Source organism: Lepisma saccharinum, chromosome 14, assembly GCF_977018435.1.
Source record: "Lepisma saccharinum chromosome 14, izLepSacc3.1, whole genome shotgun sequence".
NCBI lineage: Eukaryota > Metazoa > Arthropoda > Insecta > Zygentoma > Lepismatidae > Lepisma > Lepisma saccharinum.
The window spans coordinates 18,377,221-18,401,607 of record NC_139242.1 but is presented as its reverse complement, the minus strand read 5'-3'; the positions used below and the strand labels follow the sequence as shown (position 1 = coordinate 18,401,607).

General features: G+C 37.0%; 1 protein-coding gene and 1 long non-coding RNA gene across 10 annotated transcripts in view; one reads left to right on the top strand and one right to left on the bottom strand.

Annotated features, from left to right (window-relative positions):
• Positions 1–11,923, top strand: part of LOC145998708 (zinc finger protein castor homolog 1-like) — a 347,264-nt gene extending 335,341 nt beyond the window's left edge. For all 8 annotated transcript variants that reach the window (XM_083135199.1, XM_083135205.1, XM_083135203.1 and 5 more), the window contains 3 exons: positions 1,185–1,416; positions 2,407–2,630; positions 7,164–11,923. In XM_083135199.1, the coding sequence (XP_082991325.1) occupies positions 1,185–1,416; positions 2,407–2,630; positions 7,164–7,435 (728 nt within the window). In that variant the 3' untranslated portion in view covers positions 7,436–11,923. The remainder of the gene's footprint in view (positions 1–1,184; positions 1,417–2,406; positions 2,631–7,163) is intronic.
• LOC145998709 (uncharacterized) overlaps positions 9,168–24,387 on the bottom strand; it is a 55,584-nt gene continuing 40,364 nt past the window's right edge. Inside the window, exons 3-4 of one of the 2 annotated variants that reach the window (XR_014443336.1) lie at positions 11,227–11,359; positions 9,168–9,365 (exon numbers count right to left, since the gene is read on the bottom strand). This is a non-coding gene — a long non-coding RNA (uncharacterized LOC145998709). Of the gene's footprint in view, positions 9,366–11,226; positions 11,360–24,387 lie in introns of those variants that run through there. The other variant, XR_014443338.1, reaches the window with a different exon arrangement.

Below are 24,387 nucleotides of genomic sequence, written 5' to 3'. Positions count from 1 at the left end.
AGAATGTGGTTGGACTTTATCTCGTGCTCTATTTCCTTCATTCTTCTTCCTTCTTCTCTCCTCTTTCTCTCTTGTCCTTTCCACTCTTTCTAACATTCTTTGTTTATCGTCAGTCCCCCATTCCAGTTCATTGTGTCTTCTTCACCTTTCTTCTCTATTTCCTTAGCCTCTTTCCATTTTCTCACTAGCATTCTCTTCTCCCTTCCTATCTGCTTAGCTTCATCTCACTCTATGCCATGTCCTGTTTCTCTCGTGTGTTTAAAATAAATTTCTGCCTTGGTCAGCATATTGAGTTTTCCATTACGTGGCTTGCTTCCAAGAAATCCAGGGGAGGTGGACAAACGAGGGATGTTTCCCCCCATAATTTAGTTGCCCCCTCAAAAAACTCCTTAAATTTGAAGTTATTATGTTCCTGCAACATTCTTAAAATAATTATCATAAATTACTGTGACTTGAAATGAAATTATATGTGTGACATACGTTTTTATAATGACATTCATTCTCCAGGGGGAACCATGGCCCATCCCTAGCTGCTCCTATTTCTCAACAGTGGTGCCAATGGCCAATGGCACTTCCCTCCAGATATTGTCATAATCCCCTGAAAATATTTAATTAGAACAGAGTGTCTATTACTGTCCTATTACTGAAAGTCACTTTCTTTAACTTTACTGAACATTTTACTTGATCTGCCCCCCCCTTAAAGTATTCCTTTTCTTCATCTAATTGGTTAAAATTGGTGCACCTTTTAGCAAAAGTGACTTGGAACCAGCTAAAGTAAATGAATTACTAATAAAATATATTCTGATTCGCTCCCTCCCATATCATCACATATATTGCAGGATGGTGCCAAGGTGTAAACTTGTTTTAATGCTATTTTTAAGGAACCCCTCCCCTCTGGCCCCCTGGTAGGCATCCACGTTTCTGCACATCTGTGTGGAGGCACATTGCACAATGGTTCAGAGATTCCACTTTAAACTGTATTGTACAGTCCCAATTAACCTATCTGAACACAAGCTTGACTTATACTGTTTATTGCACCTTGTACACGAGAATTTCAGAATTTGATTTCATGTTTTTAGAAATCCAGAAGAGAGATAAAATGTTGTTCTCTTCCTGCAGTGTTTTTATTCTGTTGTTCCCATAAATATTTGCAAAATGATAATTTTCTTCCCTTTTTTCCAAAGGTCTAATGTTTGCTCCACTGCCACACCCTGGAACAAATGGATTTGAGACTCCTCATCATCCTGCCTCCATGGGAGGCGAAGAGTCTGCATGGTCGTTGCTTGGGAAGAGGTCGCCCACTGCGCACATAGCAGCGGTTCAAGAGCTAAGCCCAGAAGCAAAGAAGGCTCGGATTCAGAACAGCATGCGTATACTAAAGGATGAACCAGTCCCGGATGGATATATTAGATTTAGGTACGTTTTTTCATTATTAAGTTCATAGTTGTCCTGCACTGTGGCCATGATGGGACATGAGCAGGTCCGAGTCTCCTGGGGAAAAGCATTACAACTTTGAGATTTTGGCCTGCGTATGGGACTGGTGGCCACCCACCATTGCGAGGAAATTGGGTAGCTATGAATGAGTAGTAAAACCTGGTCATGGAAACTTACAACAACTACTGAGGGCTCCTCGTGCTGACCACACGTCACCCTGTAACTGGTTGGACGATCTCCCACATCGGCAGATGGGAGGGAGGCCAGCAGTCATAGGTAGGCCTTGGCCCTCATGGCTGTTGTGCCATGGGTTAAAAGTTCATAGTTGTAGGAGAATAATTCATTATATCAGCAATTATATGCACATTATTGTGTAACTGTATTTTAAAACTTTGTATTATTGTTTATATCTTAATGTTATCATGACAAAGGCCAGTTATAGATGTGGAACTAGAGACTGTAATGTTGCTGCGCAGTGAATTTAATGTAATCTGGTTTGGCAGAGACAAAGCACTTCTTCGTCTAGTGTTGTTTTATGATGTTACATTTAGTTTTAGTCTCTCTGGGGGTGATTACTTAATTTTATATGTCAAAGGGAGTATGGGGGTCACTAATTACTCTGTATTAATGGATGATTTTGAGCTGAAAATGTGATAATTATTAAATAGTAAGTGTAACCAAGCTCATTTTGTCCTTGGCAATTAAAATTCTAAAAAGATTCTAACAAGTTTCTAAACAAGCACTGTGCTAAGATTTTTTGTTAATGTCACTACTATAGTAAATAACTAGAGACCAGTTAGTTATTGTTAAGAATAATGTGAGCAAATTAAAGAATGAAATTCAGTTAAAAATATTTTTGTGTTTCATTCCGTGGTCTTATTTTACATATGCAAAAATATGTAATCAGGGACATGAGGTTTCTTTGCACATGCTTGTCCAAGTTTCAATAAAGCATAAACATTTGTATTTCAGGTTTAATGAAGACTGCAAATATCCCCATTGTGGTTATCGTGAACACCAGACGCACTTTCATTGTGTTCGGAAAGACTGTGGATACAGCTTCTGTGACAAGACAAGATTCGTCCAGCACACGGCACGACATGAACGTCTTGACACTTTGATGGGAGGAGATTTTCAGCAGTTTCGTGCCAACGTACCATGCGGACGCAAGGATTGTATTTACACATCAATATCAGGTACTTGCTTCAAGTTAATTGTATTGATTAATTAACTATTTTTCTAGATATGCATGCGAAAGAAAGAAAAATTGTTTGCGAAATTTAGATCAATGGGAAAATAATGTTTTGGGCTTGATTCGGTTCCCATGTTGCAAGAAAAGGAAACTTTAACAATTAGAATTTCTCACTGCAACTGTACACATCACACAAGTTATAATTTCTTTTCCAGTAGCCTTTTTCAGAGATCTTGAAGGAAACTTGAAAGAGCTCCCTCAGTGGCAGTGGTAGACTCACCCAGGCGTAGGCATGGATGTTTCTTTGTGTCTCCCCTTCATCAGTTTTATCTAATCATAATTCACTCTCATCATCCCTGTTATCCTAAGCAAGGGCAGATTAAAAAGGGGGAGGCGGGAGGTGGGTGACTTCCACCGAGGACCTATTTCATTTTTTCATATATTGATAAATAATTTACAAAGTTGGAATGAAATATACCACATATAATGTAAATTAAGAAACATATAAGAGTGGAATAAAGGGGGCTAGAGAGGTCACCTCACTACTCGAGGACTTTCAAAGGGGGAGGGAAGACGACAGACCCTGAAGGGCCTTCTTTTATTACTTCAATAAATGCAATAAAGCAAATACTGTTCCATTTTAGAAGAACTATAGTTATGGGGGAGTAGGAAGCTTAACGATGTATGCAACAAGTGACTGAAATATGGCCGATGAAATATATGGGGGGGGGGGATGAAAGATAGGAGATGACGAATGTTAAGGGGGCGACAAAACATAAGAGCGATGAGTGAAAAATGGCAATGGAGAAGACGAAAGTTAATGGAACTCTGGAAGATGGAGGCTAGGCGAGACCCGGGGGGGGGGGGGGGCAGACAAAGATAAGGATGATGAAGAATGGGGGCGATGAAAGATAGGAGGCAAGGAGAGAAAGGGGCAAACAAAAATAAGGATGACGAAGGATGGGGGAGACAAATTATTAGAGGACGACGAAAGATAGGGGCGAACAAAGATGAGATGAAGAAGGATGGTGCAAGCAGTGCTTCAAGCTCTTGTGTGAGCAGGCCCCCATCCAGCTTTTTTTTAAAACTTAGAATTAATACTCAATTCTATTTGTGCCACAGTCAACTAAAGATGAAATTGGAGAAAACGATAATGTCACTTATCACCTATTAAGTAAAACTGGCTTGAACTAAAAGTGCATATCTAGGTATGTAGCAGGAAGCTGTAAGATAGAATCAGAGGCGTGGCGTGCATGTAGCCGCTGTTACCGCAGGTAACACCAAAATATAAAGAATTGAAGAACCCGTCTTAAAATATTATTACGTACATAAACTGGTAATATTGTCGTAAAGTAAACATTGCAAACTGCCATTTTTTCTGACACCGGCAAAAGCGAATAGGAGGACTGATCCGGTACCCTCCACAGGCAACATGAGGAAAGGACCCTGAGCCCACGCAAGGAAGACTTCGCGTAGCGGTAAAGACTGTTATGGCAGGAGGAGGAGGCGGGCTGTTTAGCCGGCGCAGTTGCCGGTGATGCTTACAGGAAACATACCAGTGTTGCCATATTCAATTGACAGAAAAGAGCTAAGTCGCCTAATCGGGTCTATCTTACTCTGAAGGTGTCCAGTCACACTGGGGAACGATGGCGCAGTGTTAGTAGCGTCGCCGCCTTATAATCAAGGGATTCCGGGTTCGATACCCGGTGGAGGCACAAGTGGTGCGGATCCAACTTTAAACTGTCCCGATTAGCATTACTGTTCATGAAGTGGACTTAAATCGCCAAATAAAAATTTAAAAAAATCAAATCACACTGGGGCAAAAGCAAACTACCAAGTGATATTTTGTATTTACACTAAATATCAGCGATTATGAAAGTCCTCTTTGTCCTTCTTCGACATCATGGGCGAGAAGGAGAGGAGAGGGATGGGTATGGTCAAGGGGTCCGCTGTCCTTCTAAAAATGTCAACCTAAAATTCTATATTTCACACATATAATATTATTTCGGTTACGGGAATTTGTGATAATTGTTGAAAATACTGATTGACATTGACATACGTTGTCGCAGGAATGCAATAATTTGGGATTGAAGCAATGTTTTTGAGGTAGTAGAACTGTTTTTGGGTGAAAACAATACTTACAAGCATAATTTCCCGATTGTTATCTTAGCACGCTCTTAAGTGTCAGGTGTCGCAGGTTCGAATCCTCAGCAAGAAATGGTTATTTCAATGTTCGTTGTTATTATTTTACTTACATAATTATAAAAATTAATAATTACATACACAAAGAAATAATAATTTTATTTCAATAATTCACCACGCATTGTCATCGTCACGATTATCCTATAAAGCGAAAGCCTTAAAGGTAGCAAAGGACGTAAAATATACGAAATGGTAGTGGTGTCAGAAATGAGATTTCAGTGGATTTAGCGAAACATGGGAGTGGGAGTAGTTAGGAAACAGATGAAGACTACATCTACTCTACATACGTCTTATTTGAAACGAAAATGTTTCGCGATTTGGGCAAATCTGGTTTCAAAAGAACTAAGATGGCAACATTAGTAGAACTGGACTTCTTGCAGGTTCCGAAGGAAATATTGGGGAAGGGCCGATGCTGAGAGGGGAGGGGGCAAGGAGGGTGCTTCACGTGTTACAAAAGTAAACAACGGTTTGTGGGAGGGACTGTGCAGTGGGAGTTTTGTGACTGGTGTCTTTCGTCTTTATGTTGTTTTCGGGCATTGTCAATTAATTTATGAAGCTTGCTCCGAGTTCCGAGGTGGCGGGTTCATCCTATCTGGACAGTGTGTGTAATCGTGCGATAGAAGATATTTTGAAGCAATCTTTCGGTTCGTTATTTTGCAGAAAAAATCGAAATTGTGGCGAAAGGGAGACCAAAGCCTATTTTGAACGATTTAAAAACCAAGTCGTCTGCTGGATATGACCGACATTTCAATGTTTCGTGGTATAACGACTATCCGTGGTTATGTGGATGTTTGGAGTTGTCTAAACATTTTTGTTGGCCATGTACTCTATTTTCGGGTGAAAAAAAAACGTGTCGAATTCAGATGTGGATAACATGGACCATGACGCACCCAAAAATTCAAATTCAAATGAAAAACTTCTCTTTATGACAGCATCATAGAAGTTTTTTGATTTGATTTGATTGATTTTGCTTCGCTTGTGCCACTTTTGACTAATTTGCGAAGGTGGGGATGAGTGATGATATGATTAAATTGATGAATAGACATCACAAACGCCCATGCCCAAGCTAGGTTTCGAACCCGGGATCCCAGCATCATATAACTATTTTCAAAGTCGGATTGATCTGCTCTATAAGTAGCCTTCGATGTTTCTGTAAGTATCAAATTACGTATTATTGTGTCAACAACCAATGTTTGCGATTTCACTTTAGTCCTTATGTCAACATTTTTTTTTCTGATTAATAACTTTACCAAAATCTAGTATTGAATTGCATACGTACCAGATTAATATTATATGAACTACTTGGAAGACATTGGGGGGGGGGGGGGGGGGGCATGAGGTGGGGAGGTGCCCAAGTCTTCCTTAAATGTCCTACTGATAACCGGTAACACTTTTAAAAATCCACGCCACGCCACTGGATAGAATAGAAAGGCTTTGTGGGCCTTTAACAAAATCGTTAAAGGGGGGAAAATAATGACACGTACCTGGCCTTCCCAACGTTTTAGTTACAACAGTTATTTTATGACGTACATGGTAGGACCATAGTTTGGAAGGAAAGTGTACTGGGTACCGATAGTTCAGAGTGGGGGCACCTCAAAATTTATCCACCCTCTCCGAGAGAACATCTTTAATCCCCCACTGATCCTTAGGAGGTTCTCAGATTGACATGACAAGTGACACACATCGGGTTTCAGATGGAAGTAACATGCAATGCTTCACCACAAACTGCATCCACCATAATAATAATTCTCTGATTCAAACTAAAAAACTTATGAAACATGCATGACCAACAGACTGTAATAATAATAATAACCCATGATGTGATAGCCCTTGAGGGCCAACGACTACTAACCGACATGCCTGTTTGATTTTGTTTACAGTCCAAACAATTATTTGAATGTGCAAACTTGTCATGTTTAAAGTGTGCTATTTCTTCTCTCTACTTGGCATTGTAGTCTGATTACAGGGTTCAGCATTCAGCCTTTAAGACCTAAATCCAACTCAGCGTGGTATTCAAGCGCGCGCTTTTCAAATTTTCCATGATGTACAAAAAACATCATAGCTCGAGGCCTAATTCTTGTAAGAGATGAGATTGTTTTTTTAATTTCCTTCCTTTGGAATGTAAGAGTTTTTAGCAGAGTTGAAATTTATATGTTGTAACTCCCAATAATGAAAGTTAAAGGAAGAAGAAGAAGAAAATCGATTTAAAAAAAAATTGGTATATTCGGTACACTCCTGTGGTCACCACAATAGACCAAAGTAAATGAAAACAATGAAAAAATAATCTAAAAATATCAAACACACTAATAACACATGTGTTATTTTATCATTGCAGGTACTATGCAGAACAAGGCATCGCATTTCCATTGCTTAAAGTGTGAATTCGTTTGTACGGATACGAATAAAGTGGTAGCTCACAGACGCCAACATCAGAAGCTAGATTCCATTATGGCAGCTGGTTTTGAAAAATTCACCCCTTCGCAGACATGTCACACTGAGGGCTGTGCTCACAATCAGAAACAGACACACTATCATTGCCTTAGTTGTCATTATGCTGTTCTAGGATTGTCTCAAATGTCAGCACACAAGTATCGCCATCTCGAATGATTTGTGCCTGAAAGTAGGTGGTGTTATTTCTACATGGATGGAAACCACTGGAAACCATCGGACTTGTACCCACTCGGAGTGGAAAGGAAGAAAGCTTCGACCAAGATGGTGGAAATGTGATTTCTCTATATTGTGATGATGTCTAGTGCATGGCATGCTAGCATTTGCAATAATAATGTAATTTTTACTGGACAAAGTGACGTCAGTGCACAGATTGACAGGAAAATGGTGACTGTGTCTTTTTTAAAGAATAAAATAAGTTATTGTTCAACATCTTTAAGTCAGCAAATCGAATGCAGATAAATACATGCGAAAGACAGCTCAGTATTGCATTTTATTCATTTTAAAGTCTCGTCTACCTGGAGTAGACAATTCAGCATTGCTGTATGTTATATTGCCTCATCTTTCATGGTGTTAAAAACACTGCTCAATGAGTCTGAACAAACGTCATGCTTACAAGTATCATTTTTTTTTTTTAAAAAAAGAAAAGGAATATATCATCTCACTCTCATTTCTTAGAAAGGTTTCCAGACAACACTGAAAAGAAAAAGAACAGGTGGTATCTAAAGAATGTCCATGATAATTTGTACATGACGCATCTTCAAGAGAGTGTGTTTAAACTCAGTCTAAAAGTAAAAATGGAAAAAATGTCCTTCCTTCAGGTGACTGTGTGTGTGAATTACGTAACAAGACTTAACCAAAAGATTTTCTAGTGTGATAATTTGAGTTTCTAACTCATTAAAAGTAATAGGGAACAAGTGTTAATATATTGTGTTGCATACGTAGTACGAGTTTGTGGTATGATATCACTCGATAGTTAAGAAGTTTTGGCCTTCTTTTACCGAAGGTAGTTTTATCACTGTAAATAGAGTGCCTTTAGCGCTGTTATTTCTTGTCCACATAGATAGTATATTTTTTGTAGTATGCAGTTGTGCCTTACAGGTGAAAATAAAAAGCTTTGCTTATGTTACAATGTTCTGCTATAATTTGAAACATATACTGTAAACTTATATGTTGGATAGTCAACGTAAAGTTTTCTGCCATAAATATTCTGCTCTTGGGATGGACGTGCACAGACTATGTCATATGAATAGTGGGGGTGCTTGTAGAACATACACATCGTGATAATATTTTGCTGGCAAAGAAAAAAAAGAATTAGTGAATGAAACAATTGTTAGATACATTGAAGAGTGAAATATTGTGAAAAATGTATATGTGTTTGTTAATATATATGTAAATGTGAAGTATCTACATAAATCAATGATACAATTAAGAATAATATTAAAGGGGCCTCAAATAAAAGTGAATTATTGTGCATTATGCAAATTAGAAAGTGAATTAAAGCCAATTCATATACAGTACAAAATTTGCATAGGTGATTTCAAAATTGTAGTGTTTTTTAATAATATTTGATATTTATGTATAGAATTGGTGCTATTTTGGATTGTAGAATTTTACAAGAAAAATAATTTTTGTGCCTTGACGAGTGACCAGTTGTTTTCTAGGAAATTATAGAAATGAAAGAAAGTTAAGCATAGTTCACACTAAATAGAAAGGTACATTTATACAAATTTTCATTTTTTTTGGTTACATTGAACATACAAAGCAATTAGTATATTATACATATTTTTGTATCTTATTTGTATTTATCACTACATTGAATATGACTTTCTTTTCAAAGATCTGAAAAATTATAGCACAGCAGTTAAACCCATGAAATGTTATTGAAATATGCCAGCAATATTGAAGGTTAATATAAAACATTCAGTTCAGTATTTTAAGAAAGCTTGTTTCTTTAAAAAGTAATTATATATATATATAAATATTTAAAAATATTATACTGGAGCTATTTGAAAGAAAGCTCTCCTTCATATTAACATGAAAGTGATGTACTGGATTGCCATGTGATCGTATGTTAGCTAGTCACTGTCTGTAAGTAGAAAAACTGTTAACATGAACAATTATTTCTTGCTGGTAATAAGTGAAATTTAAAAGATAAGAAAGAAGCATGACAGTATTGATTGATTGATTTAAACGATGCATAGATTGCAGAAATAACGCAATTCAAGTTGCAGATACGATTTGATAAAATGTGACATCTTCAAGTGCCTTGTACTATGCTGTTGGAAAAGTACCTGCTAAAACATTCTCATACGTGAATAAAAGAAAAGTACCTATTTGGTTGTTGTTTTTTGTGAACACAGAAGCACATATTAACAAGTTATTCCATCCACGGAAAAGAACAACAACAATTCCGGTGAAAGTTACTGGTGCTCTAACTGTTTTTTCTCTATCACAAGTAAAGTATGATCTCAAAAGCATCAATCGGATATACACTTTCACATTTCCCAGCTGCAAGAGAATCAGCTACCTGTGGCGATAAAAAAAATAGCCTTACTGTCATGCTGCTGTATTATAGCAATGAAGAACAATTGGAAAAAGCTCTTTCACATATACAAGTAATAACCGAAGTATATGTGTATATATGTATATACACACACACACACAAATGCCTTAGCTATTTATAGTGGAATAAGTTTCAAGTTCCCTGTCTAAATTAATTGGTATTAATATTCGCCAGCAAGATACAACAGCGAATTTTTTAAACTCATTTACGGTCTTCTGTAATTTAATTGAAATAAAATGGCTTGTATTATTGATTAGGACAGTTCTTGTACATAGATCATTCCATTCTGTAACCAACCCAGTGCAGGTTGCCATGTAGTTAGCATTGTGAAATAAAGCATTCGATATGTGCCATAACAAATAAACTTTACTGTGCAGAAGTATATAATCGTCTGCATTTAAGGATAAAGCATGTAGTGACATTTACATGCGATAAAAATTGTACAAAGAGTACCCTGTTGTTATTAAAATTCCCTGTAAGGGATGATATACATATAAATATATATATATATATCTATATACCAGAAACAAATTAAGAAAATATTTCTTTTTAGTTTCCACTTCCTCTTCTACCAAGTTTTTAAAGTTTGCTTGTAAAGCAATATAACTTACAGTAGGTATAGACCATCTCAGAAATAAGTTGTATGAAACTATTATTATTATTATTATTTTGTATGTTTGAGAGTGGTGTGATTCAATACAAGAATAAAATATCTGCTCATTGTTTTTATTAGAGTAAGCATCAGGGGTACCCAAGGGCCAGTATTGTTCACAATTTTCATATCAGAATATTACATGATATAATGCAAGGGGGGAAAAACATATTTTGAAGATTTCCATCAAAACCAAGGTGTCTTAGATACAAACGCTGGCCCCCCCAGAAAGCTTTACAGGGTAGATCCATGCAAAGAATACAACAATGGTGTATAAACAAAGGCGCAGTGTTAATACAAATAAACAATGCTGAAACACTGATCAAAGTTTTTATGAAATCACTTGTGATATGCAGGTGTAAAAAGATCACAAAATAATGTAAAAATAATATATATACATTATATCTCCACATACAAAAGTCTGTGAATATTTTTAACTTAATAACTGTATTTTTTAGTAACAGTCTTTTTAGCAAATGTAGTGTGGTTGAAATATGCTGTACCCCTACTGGGCATCTGTGATTTTCTGTGAAGAATTTTTATTTAATTTATAGAAGATTGTGAAAAAAGATACGCAATTGAAATTTTGTTGAAATTACTGTATGTAATGAACAAACCTCCTGCAGTTAAATTCAGAGTGTCGTGTTTGGTTGTAGTAACTTATTTAGTACATTTAAATGATTTTGTTAAATGGGGAAAAATCAGTAACAATAACCATATGCAGTCACTTACCCAATTTTCTTAATGTGCAAATAGCATGCCAGAGATGTAGACTTATAAACTGCAGGATGGTGTTTGTGCAAGATGACATGCACCTTTCCTTGTATTTTAATTCAGCAGAACTACACCAGAGGGCAGATGATACCTGAAAAGAACCAAAGTTTTCAGTGGGTTGTCTGGTTACAGGGCTTGCTAAGGCAACTGTTAGATTAATGCAGAAATATACCTTCAGTCTCTAACAAGTTGCTTGAACCACACCTTGTGTTCTGGACAAAAAAGAGGCGAGGCGTGATATCTACCCACTAGTTTCCACATTTGTTGATTTTTTTGTAGAGTATTAGATTGGAGCAGAGTATAGTCTGTTTATGGGCTTTTCTCAAATAACTAAGGAAGTGATCGTAAAAGGTTGATGCAGGCGAAAGCAAATTATTCAGTCAGCCATGTAGCATTCCACAAAATAACAACTTTTTAATGAAAATGCCAAACATTTGTGCAAAGGAGATGCTCAAGCATGGATCTGAATAGATCCATAATAAACACAGAATAAAACATTCCTTCTAAAAACGAGAAGAAAAAGACAGAATACTAATAATTTTTAAATTTGAACAGACTATATTGTGTTCCAGTTTGTTTATATTGATAAGTAAAAAACCTTGTACAATGTGTAATGTAATTAAGGATCATGAAGTAAAGACACCCTTTTGATAGATGAGAGGATTTTATTTTATTCCCATTTTATCTCATGTGAGGGTACAAGTGAGAAAATACGTTGCATCCAAGTTTAAAAATTTGTGTTGAGGATCAATAAGAATTGTGATCTTGATGGTTGTTTATTACCAAATGGATGATATTCATCGAACAACTTGCCCCATAATTCATTGCGCAAAATTATGTCCGTCGCCACATTTCCAGCAAACAGACCAGATCCTGCATTGAAAGCATACCGGGTGAGCATTGTAGATGTGGTCTTTGCTGAAGTGATTCAAGGTAGGATTATCACTTATCATAAGCTGCAACTCTTGTTTGCCATTTTTCGTGCATATCAACTGTTTTTTCCCAAAGTGCACTGTGTCATAACTGACGATGTCAAGCTGAATATCATCCAATAGAAAAAAAGGTTTATTAATAAATGGGGAATAACATTATACATGATCATTTATTTATTTAAGTTTGGGGGAGCAACAGGCATTTAGCTGCCCAATTATAGGTATCTGCTAATTACATTTAAAAGTTACAGCAACAAATATACACGTTACACACACACACACACACACACACACACAAGCAAGCAAATTAGTGGTTGATTACATTATCAGAATTTGACATGCTAATCTAGAATATGCTGTCGAAAAAAATAACAAAAAAGTAAAGCAAAGAATTTTTGGTATGTACAAAGAAAATAAAGAAATAGAAATTCACCACACAAGTATTACAATAAATGATCATTTTTTTCTGACAGGAAAACTCAATTAACCCTAGAACACTATTGTACATAAAATTTACGTATGCTTTGCGCTCAAATCCCTCCCCTACCTCCCACCTCGCACCCACTCACCCCTCTGCCTAGCAGTGCCTCGGGCATTGTCAGATTGGAGGCAGCACTGTGGTAAGGAAGGTGCAAGCATTGAACATCTTTAGTTTGTTTGTTATGTTGGAATCTGTACTTCAATTTTTCGTAGTAAAACTAGAAAAATCTTTCACGTAATTTTCACATTCATAAATTCGATTTTGATAGTTAGATTTTGAAAAACAAAATTTTAGAAGCATGCACTATTTCTTGTAAGACTTTAAAATTACATTCGTTCCTTATTTACAGTATTATAAATATTATTATTGTTTGCTTTCATTGTTTGAACTTTTCGCCTTCATTCTTAATGTACGTACAGGCTTGTCAATCAAGACATTCTCTTAAAATATTCTACGTTTAATTAGAGTTGCAAAAAAGGAGGCTTTTTTGAAGAGTTTTCTTCTGATAAAAAGCAGACTTTTTTGGAAAAACCCCAGAAATTTTGGCTTTTTTTCAACTTTTTACCAATTACAGCTAACCTATTTCAGAAGTTACTGTTATGAGTGTGTAGGTTTGTAGTGACATATTTTACAACTAGCTAAAATAAATTTACATGATGTATCAATCAAGAGACAGATATTGACCAATCCCAGTGGACACATATTGCATAGTGGTTCAGATACAATTTTAACCCTAGCTTACCACGGAGGGCCTTGCAGGCCCAAAACCTCTATTACAGTCGGGACGCGATAAGAAGCGGCGTGCAAACAGAATGCAGAACGTGACCAAATTCTGTCTCCTCGTTGGCTGCCATTTGGCTGGGGGTTTTCTACGTTGCTACGTTCACACAAACAGACGGACAGGCTAATCAGCTGTTGGCAAGCTCGGGAAAAAAATTAAGCGTCATGCGAAATTAAACACGTACGTATCAGTATACTAATATATGTTATTTCCGTCGTAAAGTGATAATTTAACGAATCTAGAAGTTTGAATCTGAAGTTTCTTGTAGGTTAACGTTAACTTCTTGTGTGAATTTTACATTCTGGCAAGCATGAAACATTTTATCTTCCTGCTCTACACAGCAACCGAAACTTCACTGAAAGAACCTCTGTTGTGTTTTTATTATGGTACATTGCAAGCATTAGTTACAGGCATCTTTTTACTTGTGTTGTATCGTATCATAATTACCTACAAAAGAAAATGCATCTTGTGTTATGAACAACTGTGGCAAATTGTTCTCCTTTGATTTCATGCCGCCTCTCTTTGCCTTCTTTGTCACACCGCGACATTCTCTTTTTCGCAACTCAATACCGATCGCAGCTATGCCCGTCTATTGTTTTTGTATACGAAACTTGCCCTTTGTTTTGTAACAACATGGAATTTATACTTCTGCGACATAGTTGAAGCTTCAGAACGTACAAATGAAATGTATTTCTTGAAAATTAGGGTGAATAACGTATAAACAAATTACATACAACTTGGTTTCGTTAACACGTTTTTTAAATTATATTTTGTGAAACGTACAAAAATTTACCTTTTATACAGAATTTCACAGAACTGAGTTACTGTATTACAGAGAAGAATTTATCAAGAACAAATCAATTGTGTGTGAATTGATTGATTGAGTTGGTGTTTTAAAGTCCACTTTATGCACACTATGGCTTATCTGGAATGGACCTACAATTGGAAGTGGGATCCGAACCACTATGTGCCTCGACAGGGTATCAAACCCAGCACTACTTGATTACAAGGCGATGACGCTTACCCTACCACTGTACCATCGGGGAGGCACATGTGGGTGTGTGAAGTGAGATAATTTGGGAAGCTACAGGATAATACAGGCTCTGGCAATAGAGTTCAATTAATTACAACGAAACGCTTGGCAATTGCTCAGATTTCCTAAACATTAATGATACATTTGGTAAATGTGTAATTAATGCTTCGATCTACCTGTATGTAAAAACATAAAAAATGAATGAAAGAACAGAAGTAGTAGTTAAAGAATCAGTTGTTTTTGCTGAGAATGAGAACAATGGAAGTGTCCCGTTGTTGACTGTTTAACCAGATGTTTAATCCTACACGTGTTTCTGTGGACTCCTGAAGTAGGTCAATCCGGCAACTGCACGTCGCTACCAGAGCGGGTGGTTCCACGTCGCTTGCTAACGCGTCCCGACTTTATCTTATCTTATCTTATCTTAAAAGCTGGATGAAGAAACTTACAATTACAAACTCTTTCATCATAACCATAGTAACAATATTCCATAAATGGTTTGTTTTTAAAACCTTTATTTTAGCTCTGATATGTATTCAAAGTATTCAGCCCATTTTGTTCAAAAAGTGGAATCTTTCCCTTCTTGGTCTCACCGGTTCAAATAAATTACATTTGTTTCCTAGGATGTTCCCAATATTTCTTTATTACTTTTGTTTATAAAAACATAAATGTAATGTAATTAGGAGGCAAAATGCACTCTGTGGGAAAATCAGGTGCCATCTTTGAATGTCTCATTCGAGACACTCATGCCGGTGACATTTACAATTGGTTGGTTATGATGGTAATTATTGTAATTATCATATTTAATAAACAACTGCAGTTCTGCAAACTAAAAAAAACTAATACAAATTATGGATTTTTTTAGTGAATTATAAAATATATGACACACACATGAAATAATTAGTTATTATTTTTTATTAATGATAGTAATTTTTGTAATTATTATAATTAATAAATAACTGCACATATATAATCAGCAAAAGAAGCAGTGATTCAATTATAAAATGGTTTCTTGAAATTTAGTGATAAAAAAAAAGTGCGGCCTGTGAGCCACAGACAATGCAGACCCAACCTCAGAGTAACACATAATCCATCACAGGTTGCACTTAGCCTTAATCCAAATGAACACCCTGCACGTCCACACAAAACTCCCAGCGAGACACCGCTGCACGAAACACCTTTTCTAGCAATGTACATTAATGTTAACTAATGTTTTCACAGAAATGGATCGAAACTTTATAATCACCCTGTATTAATATTAATTAAGGTTGCATATTAATTTCCATATAAACTTTAAAGATCAGAAATGTATTTATGAGTGAAATTGTTGGGATCAGGGCATCGACTTGTAAGATATAAATTCACTGCGCTGTGGTCTTGAAAAGGTCGAGAACCACTGCAACAAACACCCAAAATACATCACTAGTTGCTCCGTGACCAGATTTATCGGCCATTTAACCAAATTACACATGATGTGCTGGAAAACCAGAATACAAATATAAATTACTGAACACAAAGAAAATCATATCATATACTATTAGGTTCTATTAAAAACACACACAAAACTACTCTAGTTATGTGAATATGTTTATACAACATAGATATATTTAATAAGTCTACCAAAATATGAAGATAACACTCGGAAAGAACCGCCCATTCAAAAAAGCCAGCCTTCTTGAAAACACTGTTTTTGTCTAGCTACGAATTTCATATTGTAAACTGTATTTTATATTTAGAAATTAGTGTCTATTTTACAGTAGGGAGATAAACTAAAACCATGGAACAGGTAACTCCTGTATTTTCATTGATTTGAGACACGTTTGTGAAAAAAGCCAAAAAAAAGCCCAACCAAAAAAGCAGCGGGAAAAACTCCGGTTTTTTGCCAAAAAAGCCATTTTTTCCGACCACTTCCAACTCTATGTTTAATAAAACCATGTTTACACATCTTTAAATGAAGAATAAAACCCCAATATAATGGAAATAAACAAAATAATGTTAAAAAAGAATAGTCATTTTGTTTTCTTGATGTAGAGGTTCTGTTGGAAATCAATTTCTTCATGTACATAAAATTTACATAGTGCTAGTTACAATGTAATATGGGGACATGCTAGTGTTCTAGGGTTAATGGTTGTTATATGTACATATATATATTCACACACATATCATGTATATGGATATGAATATTGAAGTATATTGGAGGATATTTTGGATGCAATATTATCAGTGTAAATTGATGTGTCAATAAAAATAACTTGATGCCAGATGTATGTACAGTCATGGACACTTCTGGGTTGTAGCAACCCCATTGACTTTCAATGGGATCACTAAAACCCAGAAGTGTCCGTGACTGTACAACGTAAGTTAAATGAATCTATACTCTTGAGTACACAGCATGGAAAGAGAAAACAGAAGGGAACCAAACACCACAATACTTTGTGCCTATCTACTGTCCTAAATTGTTATGAGGGATCAGAAACCCCCTTCTGGAATTAATGTTTTGAAGAAAATTGTTCAAAATTAAAATTCACTTAGTTCGGTGCGAATCAGGCTGAATCCTTAGGCTAACTTCATGTTCATTCAAAATTATTGGTGGTGTTAGCAGGGATACAGAAGGAGCACATTCATCATTAATCCATTTGAAAAAAGGTCTGTATGGAAGATATTCCTGTATTATACATCAATCATTCCCCCACAAATAATTTTTAACTAAGTGTGCTGAACCCCCACTCCCATAAAATGTTTCTGGTTGCACTTATAACAGAATGTCTGGGTACCACTGAGTTTTAGATTATCTATAAACAAACAAATGTTGCAACATGGCTGCTGAGTGTGGTGCTACAGTATAAATATAGAGGAATGTAATAAATGTGCACTTGTCACACGTTACACTTCACCAATAATGCAGATTTGGATGGTAATGGAGTGAACATTCGTCAGGCTTTGGACTTCTGCTACAGAACACATGCTGGTTCCAGTCTCTGTGGTGTGAGAAAGCACTTTTCTCCAGAGGTTTCAGCCAGTGTATGGGACTGGTAGCCACCCACCATTTGGAATTTGAGGAGCTACGAATGAGTAAGGGGGGGGGGGGGAGTGAATTATACAATTTGGGTCCCTAGGCTATACTTTGTTTTGAGTCCTGCTGACATTATTATTATTATTAATAACAGTTTTCTTATCATGGTACTTCCACTAATTCCCAAGTAACCAAAAGTGGTTGGCCTAATGTTGGGTCAACAATACTAAAAATGGTTGACCAAACGTAAGAACACCATTGGACATACAGTAATTTTGTGTTTGGTTCCAACGTTGGGTTTTTACATTGGACCAACGTACAGAAAACTACAGATAGGTTTTTGTGTTGAATTTATTGTGAGGCCAAACATAAACTTTAGTACAAATTATTTGTGTAAAATATAAAAATACACAGCACGTTGTCATTCATATGGTATCATTTTTTCAAGGCACCTTCAAGTGGTAACATAAAACACTTTCTAGGGTTTACATCAAGGCAAAAGCATTTGATGTTAGAAGCTGCTGAAAATGAAATTTTCTATCTCACATGTATGCAACCCCATTTAATAGCTTCTTGATATAGTGTAGATCATGAACCAACCACCTTCACAAGAATACCAGTATTTATTTTCTTAGTCCTGCTACAGCTAAACAGGCAAACCATAAGCAATTCCCAAAACAGAAATATCTTTCATCCAGGCCCGTAGCCAAGGGGGGTGTGGGGGCCATGGACCCCGTCCCTCCTCTAGCTATGAAAATTTTAAATTTGAACCCATAAAATAATGTTTATTTTTTTAAAAAAAAAATCCAGAATTTCGATATTGTCCATGCACAAATGAATGGTTTGTTTCTGGAGAGAGACAGGCTCCAGAAGTCTGAAGTCAGCAATACTTGGCAATTTTAATTTTATAACGATTGATGCAAGACTATTAGACGTCAAGATTTAGTCAGAACAATCCATTTCTTTTAATTTATGTCCCGACTTTTTTTGTCTGCTCGGACACTACTTGCTATAAAGGAAGACTCTTGCACCGTTTATGTAGGACATTCCTGAGAATACTGTGTACATTTTTAATATTGTCTGATTTCTTTATGAGTTAGACACTTGACAAGCAGAAACCCTTTGATTATTGAAAATTTTCATCAATTAAAGTACGGACACGATAAGAAGCGGCATGCAATCAGAACGCAGAACATGACCAAATTCTGTCTCCTCGTTGGCTGCCATGTGGCCAGGGGGGGGGGGGGGTTGCCACGTTCGCACAAACACACGGACAGGCTAGTCAGCTGTTGGTAAGCTCGGGAAAAAAGCGTCACGCGAAATTAAGAACGTACGTATCAGTATGCTAATATATGTTATTTCAATCGTAATTTAACGAATCTAGAAGTTTGAATCTGAAGTTTCTTGTAGGTTGACGTTATCTTCCAGTGTGAATTTTACATTCTGGCAAGCATGAAACATTTTATCTTCCCGCTCTGCACAGCAACCGAAAATCTTCAATGAAAGAACCTTTGTCGTGTTTTTATTATGGTACATTGCAAGCATCAGCTACCGGCATCTTTTTACTTAATGTTGTATCGTATCACAATTACCAACAAAAGAAAATGCGTCTTGTGTTATGAACAACACTGTGGCAAATCGTTCTCCTTTGATTTCATGCCGCCTCTCTTTGCCTTCTTTGTCACGCCGCGATTCTTGAACCTTCAGAACGTACAAATGAAATGTATTTCTTGAAAATTAGGGCAAATTACATATAAACAAATAGGATCTACTTATTAATCATAAAAATAAAAGTAAAATAAATAATTTTCTTAACTCACTGCTATACAAATTACGTACAACTTCGTTTCGTTAACACGTTTTTAAATTATATTTTGAGGAACCTACAGAAATTCACCTCTAAAACAGAATTTTACAGAACTGAGTTACTGTATTACGGAGAAGAATTTATCAAGAACAAATCAATTGTGTGTGAATTGATTGATTGAGTTGGTGTTTTAAAGTCCACTTTAAGCACACTACGGCTAATCTGGAATGGACCTACAGTTGGAAGTGGGATCCGATCCACTATGTGCCTCGACAGGGTATCAAACCCAGGACTACTTGATTACAAGGCGACAACACTTACCCTACCACTGTGCCATCGGGGAGGCACATGTGGGTGTGTGAAGTGAGATAATTTGGGAAGCTATATGAGAATACAGGCTCTGGCAATACAGAGTTCAATAAATTACAACGAAACGCTTGTTAATTGCTCGATTTCCTTAACATTAATGATACATTTGGTACACGTGTTATCAGGCGCGGAGCGTCCATGTAAGCCGTGTAAGCCGGGCTTACACTTTATTAATTCTAGTAAAATGTATGTAATTATATGGCAAAATTCGTAAAAACTTCAAAGTTCATCTCGGCCCGATACCAGTCTTCGAGATCCTGTTTGTTAGACTGCAACACTTCACACCAGATGGCACATGAGAACTCCCGCCTTTTGCTTGGGGAAAGTTGTAAGCCGTCTGAATGTTGCCTTACAAATTTCTGACCGCGAAGGAGCAGTACCTACCTTCTCCCACCGTACCTGGAAAGAGAACAGCAAGGAATATAGGGAGAAGAGCGCGTCAAAAATAGGTGTGTAAACCTACGGGCAGAGGCTTACAGCAGCGTTGCAAACCTCATGTTTAGAAAAAGTGTTGTTCCTGGACGTCCGCAGTATTTCTTTCCACCAGGGAAGATTAAGCAAAGTATTTTTTTTTTTTTCAGGGGTTGGGGTAAACTAGGTATATTTCCCTTCTCAAAATATACTAATTCAATTTGAAGTTAACATTTTTCTGCAACGCCCTTACAATAATTAACAATTTGATGTGACTGAAATGAGATTATATGTGTGAAAATGGTTGACATTCATTTTTCAGGAAGTGTCTCCTCCCCTTGCCCCTTCTGGACATCCATGGTGTCGTTTAAACTCCGAAATTATGCTACATACTACTAAATTGTTCTGGGATTTTCATATTATAAATATTAATTTATAACAAAAACAAATATAAATTCGAATGGTTCAACCAACGGCATGGGTTCCACGTTATGTGAAAAGTTTGAGAAAATTCAACCGCAACGAAAAGCGGCCCTGTTGTTTTATTTATATCTCCAACTTACAAACGACTTTTTAAACTTGTGCGAGATTTAGCACCATTATGCTTGGGTTGGCTTCACTGAATACGCGCCAGCGAGACACAGGTCCTGCAAGAGGAGGGGCTCCAGCGTTGTCGGGTATGAATGGTTGACTGCAAAGGAAATTTGAGCTGGTGGTGCTTCAAGGAGGTTTTTTTTTTTCCAGGAAAAGGGAATTCTGAAGCAAAAAACTAACAGGAAGGGGAAAAAGGAGAAACCTAGAAATGAGCGGGATAAGGGAAAACTAGATACACATTGATGTGCTAAATTCTTGTTGTTTCTGTTTTTCGCTTGTAGGAGAGCATAAACATTAGACATATTAAGACTCTGTTTTCCGTTTATGTATGAACTCAGCTGGTAATAATTGAGCTAAAAAGTGAAATAAATAAGTAAATAAATAAATAAATAAATGTTAATGAAAACTGAAGATTGGACCAATTTTACAAATTTCATGTCAAATGTGAACCAAATATTATTAATTACATAGTCCGTGATTCAAACACTCTTCGAACAACGTACGAAAAGCCTGTTTATGATCTTTTAGGTGCTAGATTTGCTTTTACACTATCCTAAGAAAACACTTATATGTCCTTTGATAGAAATTTCTGGATATATCCCTACAATTTGTGAGCATTTCTTTTATATTTTATATTGTATTTTTTTTTTTACTATTTATAAATATAGGGAATTTTAAGGCAAGAGAGGGAATTTATTTATATCCGAAAGGGATATTCCCCTCACAGTCCGAAAGATCACTGCTTTGAGCAGTGACCGATTTTGGATCTGGTTTCTTTTTGTTTTCCCCTTCTTGCTGTGTGTTTGTTAAAGTCTCGAGGTATTGCTTTTGCGAATTCCATCTATTGAAAAGCGGAATGTCGTCCCTGTGCTGTGGTGTGATACAGTAGTGAAGTGCATTATGGAATAAAATGAGTGTGATTGTGCGGTGGGGTGGATAACTTGTTGAAGACGCCGTTGTCCAGCAAGGATTTTGCTGCCAAGAAGAAACTTGTGGATATAGGTAGGCCCACCCCTTCCTTCTCTAGCAGACACTGTAACAGAAACAAAAAATAAAGTGCACCGATTTTGCGATTCATGATACGGAGCTGATACTTCGTTATGCGGTTGTAAAAAGTATTCAGCACTTTTCTGTTTCCTTCTGTTTTTGTTTGTTTATTAGTATTATTATTATTCATTTTATCTAACTTTGCATATTTTTTATCGATACGTTACTCATTGTGATAGGAATAACACTGACTTAATTACCAGATATCCAGAATTTTTAATTTGGTGAAAAATTCCAGGGAAGCGTTCTGAAAAAATTGGGGGGGGGGGGTCGATGTGCGTGGATAAATCACTAACCATGTCAGCCCAAAAATAAGCACAACGGGAAATAGCCTTCGTCATGCTAGGCTTACACTGTTGGAAAGGTCACGCTCCGCCACTGTGTGTTATTAATGCTTTGAGCTACCTGTATGTAAAAACATAAAAAAATGAATGAAAGAACAGAAGTAGTAGTTAAAGCATCAGTTGTTTTTGCTTACCGGCTACCATTGCAGTGGCGCTATCCCAAGATCATCTTCATTGTTGGTTGGTAAAGGAACATCTTCATCTGAGCTACTACTGTCACTGCTGTCTTCCCGCCCAAGTGAAATTACAAAATCCTCCATTTCCTGCTCTTCAACTCCCTCCTTTTCCCATGCTTCGGGAATAATCTTCCTTCCGTGTTCTATAGCCGAACGCCACCTATCTGCTGTCACATCCCCGATAGCATGTTCTGTCAATTGCAAAATTTTAGACGGTGTAAAATGTGGCAAAGTGTTCCTCTGTGCTACTAGCTCTTTGATCTGTGCCCAAATAAGTTTGATTGCATTGTACATACAATGATAAGGCGGGAGACGGACCACCGTATGTCCCGATTCTTCTATTCGATATATGGGGAACTGGGGTTTGTGTAACATAAGGAGCTGCAGTAGTTCAGCCTTCCTCATGCTCATATCACATGCTACGTTACGGCGTTCCAGCCAGGTTATGATATCAGCTTTGCGGGATGACATCGTGGGGGGCTTGTCGACTTGTGTTGAATGGTATGGTGCATTGTCAATGATTATTGTCTGACCGGGAGGAATATTTGGCAGCAGTTTGTCTACAAACCAAGAAATGTAACCCTCAGCATCCATTTCTTCGTGGTAGTCACCGCTTTTCCTGGATTGAAATGCCCACAAAGCTCCTTCCACAAACCCGTGAACCGAGCCAGCATGATACACAATAATACGGCCCTCTTTATCGAGAGGTTGTTTCACGGAAGACGAAGCACTGCCATCAGTCCATATTCGTGGAATGCCATGATTTGTGTTCACTCAGGTTTCGTCTGTGAATATGACATTGTTAAAGTCGACATTAATCATTTTACGAAGAAACCGGCAGCGCCAAATAACAATGTCTTGTCGCTCCATCAGTATTTTCCTCCCATTGAATTTTTTATACTTAAAATTAAGTGCGCGAAGAACAATTGAAAGCGATGTCTTCTCTCCACTGAACAATCCTGCTTCTTTTAACGAATTCACTAATTTTTTCCTATTTGGGATTTCACCGCGAGCGTAATACTGGTAAATGTGTGCACGAATTGCGTCAAAGTCAAACGTGTCTAGATTTGTCACTGGTTTCGGCCTTTCTCGGTGTTTTCCTGGAGTTTGAAGTTCATTTTCCTCCTTGCGAGACTTCCCAAACTTCTCTGATGTTATCCTAGAAACAGTGCACTTATTAACCCCGGTAGCATTTGCTGTTCTTTTAACAACCTGTGCAACAGGTAATAGAGGTCCATTGTTTTCACATTCCCTTTCAAAATACTCCCGTACGTTCAAAATCATTTCTCTTCCCTGTGTACCAATTACTTTCTTTCTTCTTTCCGACATTGCAGTACAATTTATCCAAACAACTCTTACTTACAAACACACACACGAACGCCCGCTCACGCACAGAAGTTAACGTTGTTCCTTCAAATACGAACAGAGTCGGAATGAGAACAATGGAAGTGTCCCGTTGTTTACTGTTTAACCAGATGTTTAATACTACACGTGTTTCTGTGGGCTCGCGAAAATCCTGAAGTAGGTCAATCCGGCAACAGCGCGTCGCTATCAGAGTGGGTGGTTCCACGCCGCTTGCTAGCACGTCCCGACACTAGTGTGTCACTAATTTTTCTCATTAATTTGCATAAAGGGAATTTTGGGTACATTTTACATTATGAAACAAAGGTTCCTCAATGTCTGCAATATAAAACCAACCATATAAAGGATGGGGGGGCACAATGTCTGATCCCTTTTTGCCACCACTGAGGAGAAGGATAAAAGCTTTGATTTCTTTCTCCAACATCATGCAACTGACATCGATTGTCGATTCTGCCAGTCAATGGCTTAGGGTTAATGTATATAACATAAATAGGAGAATCCAGTACATAGCAGAATCGTTGCTACATTCTTTTTGGTAAATAATTGCCTGAAGTACTTTTAACAGATAATGTTATTTTTCCAAAACACTCAAGAAATTAAGTACACTATTCTTTAGAAGATTCTGCCAATTGGAATTTATTTTGCTGAAACTTTTCTTTTCTACTTGTAATTATCTTGAGCATAAATACACAGTGGTGTGATCGTACAACACAGACAATTTTCACAATATATAGCAGGCATGAAGGCAAAAACATTTGATGTTACAAGATGC